General features: G+C 28.3%; 1 protein-coding gene across 1 annotated transcript in view; it reads right to left on the bottom strand.

Moving 5' to 3' along the window:
- Nucleotides 1-356: 356 nt before the first annotated feature.
- Nucleotides 357-9,461, bottom strand: part of CARPA (Carbonic anhydrase-related protein A) — a 56,713-nt gene continuing 47,608 nt past the window's right edge. Inside the window, exons 6-8 of the mRNA XM_065509166.1 lie at nucleotides 7,015-7,169; nucleotides 958-1,089; nucleotides 357-465 (exon numbers count right to left, since the gene is read on the bottom strand). Of these exons, the coding sequence (XP_065365238.1) occupies nucleotides 379-465; nucleotides 958-1,089; nucleotides 7,015-7,169 (374 nt within the window). The 3' untranslated portion in view covers nucleotides 357-378. The remainder of the gene's footprint in view (nucleotides 466-957; nucleotides 1,090-7,014; nucleotides 7,170-9,461) is intronic.

Below are 9,461 nucleotides of genomic sequence, written 5' to 3'. Positions count from 1 at the left end.
ATCAGCATCACCATCATCATCAACATCATCGTCACCATCCGCGTCCTCATCATAATGATTGTTGACATAATTATTTTTGTTGTTTTTAACCGGAAAATATAATGGTAAATTAAATTTAAATTTAACATCCGTTGTTGTCGTTGTTATTGTTGCTGCTGTTGTTTTAGTTGTTGTTAATGCTGCTGCAGCTACTATCATAAGACTACCGTTTCCCGATCCAATATCTTCATTATCATTGTACTGTTTTGTAATTGTAGCCAATTTTAATTTTGTATTTTTTATATTGTTTTTTGTTTCTGTTGTTGTCGTCACATCACCATCATCATCATTATCATAATTGTTTTTGCCATTTATATGTCGGCTTTTATCCATAATGGGTCAACGAATCAATAGTCCTGTATCAGGTGACCAACGATTCGCTCTATAATACATATCCTTGTACATGGAAGGACAAGCATTTTGATTCTGGAATTAAAAAAAAATAAAATAAACAAATATTGAAGCAAGTGACAAACAAAAGACAAACATTTAATGCATTATAATGAATATTAAATATCAAATGTTTGGTGGATGTTAATGCAAATATGTATTTAATGATCTTTTTGAGTTTTCATGTTAAAATTATAAAGATTAATAGCAGGAGATAACACTTTCCTTTGTATGACAAAAGAAAGAGAAATTTTTATTAAAAACTTTTAATTAACTTGCTATGTTAGTTAAGGTCAATATTTTTAACTGAATTTTGAACCAGTTCTCGTAGCCCTAGTGGGCTCAAATTTATCACTCACTGTATTCGAAAATTCAAAATAAAATTCGAATTTATGTAATTTAAATCTAAGTTCGAAAATTCGAATTTATGTTCTAAATTCTTTTAAAATTATTCGGTTATTGAAATAACTGTGAACATTTTGAGATCAATAAAATTGTAAGCTATAATTTATAAACTTTGAAACTCACCTTATTTTTCTTAAAATCTATATTAGTTCTAACAGTTCTATGATGTAAATTTTGCACAGGTCGTGCATTATTGCCTAAAGGAGCTTTCGGAGTATTTTCTGAGCCCTGCATCAGCCGTCTCAGTTGGTACAACTGTAAATAAATACAAAATTCCAAAAGAATTATTACCGATTATTGATTATTTAAGCCATAAATCATTAAAAAAACAAATAATAAAAATTAATAAAATATTTATGAAAAAAATCCACAGTTTATATGTAGGTATGTATTTAAGCGATCATAAATCATTATATGTAATTGGTTTTTTTTTATTATTATTTTTGCAACAATTAAAAATAACAAATTATCCATACTTAACACGTAATCATGTTAAATTACGTAAAAAAATCCATTTCACAATCAAATAATAATTATAGGAAATATCGGAATGAAAAAAACAATAACAACATTAATAAAAAAAATAATAAAAATAATAACAACCATTAACATTATTTCAGACAGATACAAATACTCATGCAGTCGTACAAGCACTTTGGTTAACAAGGATTTAATTTTAATTGTAACCACATTTTCACGCCACTCTATCGACATATATTTTATTTTTATTTGCAAATTAAAAAAATAAGATACTTTTATATCTTTATGAGGTATTGCAATGGAACTTTCATATTTTCTGCATAATTTTGAGTTTATTTTATAAACTCAACAAAATAAAAATTAACGGGGTCAAATCACATGACCATGCCCTCGAATCACTTGTGCAGACTGTCCAATGTGGCATGAATTTTGCGTCACGTAGCGCAGTCCTATTGAAACCACATGTCGTTTCTGTCCATATCATCCAATTCAGGCCAAAAAAAGTTGTCAAAGGAGAGCGCCATATGTCGGTGATGGTCTGATTTACATTGTTCTCAAAGAAAAATTAACCTAAAATCCACACGACACAGTGACTTTTTCGGGATGCATTAGTCGCTCATGGATCTCATGTGGGTATATAAATTCGAGAATTTTGTTTGTTGATGTCCATTTTTTGAACCCACACATAGTCTCATTCTGAATTTTATATATGTATGTATGTGTTTTTAACATATCGAAATATTGTTCGTAGAATCAAAAATTGTATATATTTTGGGTCCTCATACGATTCTAAGACGTACTAGCAATGTCCGTCCGTCTGTCGTTTGAAAACATAGCTGAAATTTTCCACAAATAATATCTGTTGATAAGCTTTGCGCAATATCGGTTCATGATTTCACCAAGCACCCACATAAATGTCCCCCCGGAATACTGTTTGATCAGTCATAATATGTTGATTATGCGGCAATCCTGATAAAATTTTGAACAAATTAGTTGTAAAAATCGGGCAACATTTGTTCCAAGTCCTTCCTCTATGGACTGAGATCGAAAAATGTTTAACACATATATGGACAATTCCACGAGAATCGCTACCACGACTGAAAACACAAATAACCCTTGAAACTTTTTTTCAAGATGATATGAATAGAAGAAAATAATAAAATGTTACTATGTGAAAGTATTTACATCATATTACAACATTTTAAAGACAAAAATAATAGTTTAAACTTATTATATTTAATTTTTGAATGTTTTAGATATGTTTTAGGCTAAATTTGCTGCGAAAACTAGGCTCCCAATTAGCTTGAAGTATGACATGAATTTGACTCTGATTATTTTTGCTATTGTCAAATTGTTTATTGCAACCGAATGTATATTTTCTATTCACTTTTTTAGTTTTTGTATACATATATTTACAGAATATATATTGTTTTATTATAAGAGAAAAATCCGTCACGTACGGTATGTCACGTACGATATTAAATTTTATTTATTATAAAATCATCCAAAGATTGTTTTTATTTAAATATGACGGATTGTTAAGGAAAAATATTTCGTTTAGTGTAAGAAATTAAAAGTAAACGTAACGCCTCTCACGATTCGAATATTTTCAAATATTTCTACATGTACCTCAAAATGAGTTCCGTTTTATGTCACGTACGATATACCGTTATTTCGCTCAATATTTTGGAAAATAAAAATGAAACCACTAAACTTACAGTTTTGAGCCTTGTATGGGTTTAAACCTGCATTGGCTTTAACTTTTCGTACCAAATAGTCCGTGTACTGATCTAACCGGGCTGCTTTCTTACCGGAGGTATTGGGAGCTCTTTTGAAAATGCTTTCTATTTTTTTGGCTTTAGAAACATCATGTGGACCATTCCTTCTACCTGAACCAGGTTCTCTATCAACGGACAAGTTCTCCCGGTACTATTTGATAACATTGGAAACAGTTTGATAGCAGAACTTTGATTGTTTGGCCAATTTTTGTATGACCAAGTTGGGTTTTGTTGCAAATATTTAATAATTTCAGTAGGCACTTTTTAATCAGATTAACAATAAATGAACATAATTGACATTAAACATAATAGCTGACATGCTTTACAAAGGTAACTTAATAAAAAAAAAAAATCAAATAATACTTTGGTTAAAAGATTTAATAAAAAACATGTGTTAAGAATTTTACGATATCAGTCCTTAGATCCAGAAAATAATGATTATCATGTTGAAATGGACATGAACAAGTTTAATAGAAACCTAAATCTTTATACCAACTGTTATACGGATCGGTTCACAATTGATCCATACATATAACAAATATTGTTAGAAAAATATTTTATTGTCAATAAATAATGTATATCGATGGCTTAATATAAAAAAGGCGTAACTAAATTTTTTTAAAAATGTCGTTTTTTGTTTATTCCGGTAAACAAATGTCAGATGCACCTTGCCTCAAAATTTCAGGAGGATATTATTGCAAATAACAGATTTATAACGATTTCAAAAAAAGCCCTAAGTCAAGTCAAAGAATTTTTGAAAGAAAAAGCCCTAACTCATTTTTTTTGTTTTGTTTGATTGGTTATCATTTTTTATAAGTATCAAATTCGATTCTGAATCGGATTTTTGGAAATTTAACAGCTTTAAGTCGCTGAATAAGATTCATGAAGAAAATGGAAACATAAAATTGTCCTATCCATTTTTTGCGCAATTATTAAAGGGATCAAACTATTCCATATTTAAACCTAGGAAAAAATTAATTCCTCAACTAAAGACGAGTGCTGCATTTTATAAAACGAATTGGAGAATTATGTTTGGGATGAAAGAAATGGATGTCTAGGATCTTCCGTTTTTTCGAAGTGTGTTATTAAACACTTGTGGAAGATCCAAAATCTACCAAAACCGCAATTTAATATTCTCTAATGCATTGTTGGATTTTAGTATGGAAACTCAAATAACGATTCAACAAAAATGTTTAATAAGTGGACATACTCAACTGGAATGTTACTCAAGCCATTCCCTTATAGAATGAAAAAATAAAAATAAGCAAATAAATTTGCCTAAACGATACTCTTCGATTCGTCCTGGTAAAAATATTCTTTACTATAAAAGTTCATGCAAATGTATTGGTGATCTTACTTTAAATATTCTACGAGCCTTGGCGTATGACTCATCAGGATCAATATATTTAAAACAGACTTAACTGAAAGTTACGAATCTCTCCCACATAGATCAAAGTCGGCGATTAAAGATATCCCCCTGATTCACTTTATATGCATTAAATAGCAATCCCAAAAAAAAACCAAATACAGGATTTGAAAAGTTTTTACTTGCATATTGCCTTTTTTATGATAACTGGTTTAATAAGAAATAATTTTTCACAGTTCACTTCTGATTTAATCCTCTTAATTTCATAAATTATTGCGTTTTATTATTTAAACCTGAATTATTATAATAATATTATTTTTTAAAATTATATTTTCAACTCTAATTTTCAGGTTTAAAAAAGCCCTAACTTAAAATAAATATCAATGAAAAAAGGGCCTATATCAGATAACTTAAATTAAAATAAAAAAAAAAAGTTTTAATTGAGAAATAAAATGTGTTGCCTCTGTTTATAAAAAATTGCATTAAAACTTTTTTTGTATCCAAAATTTTATGGATTTTATTAAGTTTTTTCCTTCTCCTGTAAAGTAACAAAAAATCGAGTTATGCATTTTTCATATTAAGCCATCGATATAATGATATTCCCAGCTGTTCTTTAAATAGAATTCGAGTAACGATTTTGTTTTTAAACTATTTAGCTGTTTTTGACTAAGTATTCGTTTTTGTGTGAGTTTAGAAAGAAGAAACTGAAACCTTTCTCATGGTGTATATCCTATTTACGTAACATTGAGAAAGGTGCATTCTAGTATTTATCCACCAGATGTATATTCCTAGCACCGGCATTTACCGTCGGATCTATAAATATGATGTGTCGAAATCGTGTCTTTTTGTCCACAAATTGATAATTTCAAAAACTTCGATGATGACTCATGCGGTGATATGATCAATTGAAACAAATTTGAATTGACTGAACCGCTTGCAGTTCTATACGCAAGACCAACTGGAAGCATTTCAGTGTTTAAACTTTTAACTCAAGATTGTGGAGGTATTTGGCAAATTTTAAAAACCCATTCTTGTTATACTCGATTAAATAAAATAGTATCAGAAAACTAGAATCACTTCCACAGTTACTTGTTTGTTGAAATGTGTGCCATATACTGTTTTGATGAGAAACGGATTTCTATAACAAAATTTTTAAATCTAAAATTCATTAATTTTAATATAAGATACAAAATTATAAAATCAAACTAATGTAATAATAGTTTTACTTTTCCCCCCATATTAATAAAAAAAAATTTTAATTTAAACAAGCCAATATGCTTGAAGCCCCAAAGCACTTGAACATTTTGTTGGAATTTGACTTGAATGCAAATGTAATTATGTTTTAAACTTTAAAAATATTTGAAAAAAACATATGGTTTGAATTTATGTTTCCCTTTTACTGGATAATGTTACTGAAATAAAGTGTACTACTATTGCTTGATTATACTTCAAGGCTTGAGTTACACTTGCTTTCAACATGCATTCCAAAACTTCCATACAAAATTTGATTTTAAAAAAGTTGTTTAAATTTAGAAGTTGTTTGTGAATAAGAACTTTGGTATTTTGCACGCATTTATAAAAAAAAATATGAAATTTGAACCAATATAAAAATCAAGCTAAAGCTATTATCGAAATTTTGGAGAATTTAAATTATGTATGGTCATGAAAGACATGTATAGAAAATATTACCAAATTCAGAAAATGATATGCTTGATTCAGAAACACTAAAAGAAACAAATTTTTTGTATGAAAATCCCTCAGTTTTTAAATAATTTTTTAGTATTTTTCATACAAAAATTTTAAAATTGTTTGCCTTTCGCGTTTCTGAATCCCCTAATGGTTCAAAAATGATTTTTTTTTATCGAAACTTTTCATTTCGTCTCTATTTAAATTTAATAATTTATTTGGGAAAACCATAAAAACAATTTGTTTTATTTTATCATATAAAATTATTTTACTTTGTTAACTGATTTTCACATGGGAATTGAAATTCTATACATTTAACATTTGTACACATTTATTTTTGTTTAATTTTCTATTATAATTATAACATTTAAATGCAATAAATATTAATTATAATGCATTTTTAAATTGTTCTATATTTGTATAATGAATTTGTTGTTATTTTTTCATTATATCCATATACAAGCGTACACACAGACAGATACTAAAATTGAAACAAAGATAAAATGTAAAAATATATGCAACCAGAATCCATCAGATTGGGTTTTAAAACCATAAAGGTTTTATAAAGTATTTATCATTTAACCATAAATACCGCATTTATTCATGGATACATACGTATTCGCACATATTCATAGCTAAAATATAATATATTATTTTTATTTTACACACTAATTGATTTTTATTTTTTTTTTACAATTTAATTAATTGGCCATCAAAAATATTTTTTGTTTGCTTTCCTTTTTGTTTAATAAATGTACTATTGAATTTGTTTATTTCGAGACAGAAAAAATATTGTTTATATTATAGAGAATATTTGTTTAAGTTTCATTGCATTTATTTAATATTGTTGATGAATGAATATTTGCTTACCTCTTGTTTTGTTATATAAATTGGTTTATTAACTATAATCCAGACAGTACTTTCCCAGCAGCCGGGATGTGTGGTGGATCCTTCGTAGGTAATATAATGATCTGTATTTGGCAGCAGAGCACGTACAGACAAATGTCTGATTGGTGTTGAAAAACCTGAAATTAAAAACAAAAGAAATACTTTAATTCGGAAACTAAAAAACAATTAAATATTAACTCCAATATTCGGTGAACTTTTCATATACATTCTTTACATCTGGCGAAATTTTTTTAAATTAAAGTGTTCTACAGCATTGCCTTATAAATTTGAATGCTCCGATTTTACGACATTTATGATTATTCCAAATAACATAATTATCTAATAGTCAACTTCCATGTATATTTTATCTTGATACATACATACATATATATTATTTAAATATTCATAAACTAATATTGAAATATTTCCTCTACCTTTATATTTATTTATTATGGCCTACTACTTCCTACAATTCTTCCGAAAACATTGAAAGCAATAAAACCATCTACAGCGAAAAAAAAAACTTTAAGTGTTGGTTTAAAATTTCGCGCTATTTCCGTTGCTGACTGAATGAAAGTTTTCTCAACAATTTTTTCCCACACTTTTTAATTTTGTTGTCTGCATTCACAAAATCTATAGAAATGGCAGCAACACACTTTATGAGGCAATTGTTAGACGTCTGATAGGCTGTTGCATGAAATAATTTTAAATTTTCAACTACCGTAAACAACAGCTACAAACTTTAAGGAAGAACTGAAACAGGACAGAACGTGCATAAACATGAAGTGCTGTGTGCAATGAAGAGAAAATATTGAAAATATTTCGTAAAGGAGAATGGTAAGAACGAATGTGATGGAGAACTACTTGTTTGTTTCCTGCAACAAAAGTTTTTTATTTACAATAAATTCTTCAGATCATTGAAAGGGTTATGATACTTAAATGAAATTTGCATTAAATTGGCCAATGTCATCAATATTGTTTTAATCATTCCTGATATAATTATTTAATATGTATTTTCATATATTTGTGTCTATTTTCTCTATATAGTTTTTTCATAATTTTAATAAAAATATATTGTAGGACTGAACTTTTTTTTACAAATTTGAGATTTTCAATCTCTATATTCAAAAAAACTTAAATAGATTAGCTGTATTAAAAATTTATTAACTGGAAAATACGAATTTAGCAAGGAATTGTATAATCCATCAAACAGCCTTAAATATTAAGCTAAAAAGTTAAGCTCAACTCTCGTAGATTTTAATGCCATAAACAGTTTTTAATTTTTACAATTAAATTCCAGATTCCTGGGAAAACATAAATGTGGAAACATCTCGAAAGCTGCAGGTACAATTTTAAAAGGTTTGCCATATTTAATAAAAACAAGTAAGAAAGTATGGTCGGTCAAGCCCGTCCATATAATACCCTACACTAAGTAAATAAGAAAAAACATTTTTAATTTTTCTTTTGAAATTTCAATAATTTGTATTCGTGAGTGATTTTTGGAAGTGGGCCTTATATGGGAGCTATGATCAATTATGGACCGATCATCATGATATTATGTCGAGTGATTTATGTTTATATGGAAGTTATTTATGTTGAATTTTATGTGTATACCAACATTTATAAGAGATTTATGCACGTTAAAGTGATTTTCGGAAACGGGTCTATATGGGAGCTGTGTCTAATTATGGACCGATCATAACAAAATTTGGTGACATGAATTTCGTATATATAAAACATATTTGGAGCGAAATTTATGAAGATACTTATATAAATTAAACATTTATGACCGATAAAGTCCAATTTCGGGAGGACATTTATATGGGGGCTAGGTGAAATAATGGACCCATTTCAACCAGTTTCAATGGTCTTGGTCTTTTATCAAAATATCTTCAAAATTGCGACCTGTACTTTGCACACAAAGTTTACATGTACAGACAACCAGCCAGCCAGATGGACATCGTTTAATCGACACAGAAAGTGATTATAAGTCGATCGGTATACTTTAAGGTGGGTTTCAGACTAATATTTTTGGGCATTACAAACATATGCACAAACGCATTATATCCTCCCCACTATGGTGGTGTAGGATATAATTTTTTTTCACGAAGGGCCTTGTTGGCAATTTACAAAAGTGGTTTTTAATATTTAAAATTTTGTGGACACTAATCTCAATTTCACACTGCTATAAAATAACTCTTTTTGTCAGAACTTGAAAAGCGACATGATGGGGTTTGTTGGCCTTGATGAGGACATATAAAACCCGTTTTCAAAGATTTCGAAACACCCTCAAAATTTTTGTTAATTTTAAAAAACTCTTTTAGGGTAGGTCGTAGAACTTTACTACCTCTAACTCACACATTTTTGGACAAAAATTTCAAACAATTATGGAAAGACAAAGAATTAGGATTTCATAAATTTTTTTTTCA

Source organism: Calliphora vicina, chromosome 4 (genome assembly GCF_958450345.1).
Source record: "Calliphora vicina chromosome 4, idCalVici1.1, whole genome shotgun sequence".
Classification (NCBI taxonomy): domain Eukaryota; kingdom Metazoa; phylum Arthropoda; class Insecta; order Diptera; family Calliphoridae; genus Calliphora; species Calliphora vicina.
This window is presented reverse-complemented; position numbering and strand designations above follow the sequence as displayed.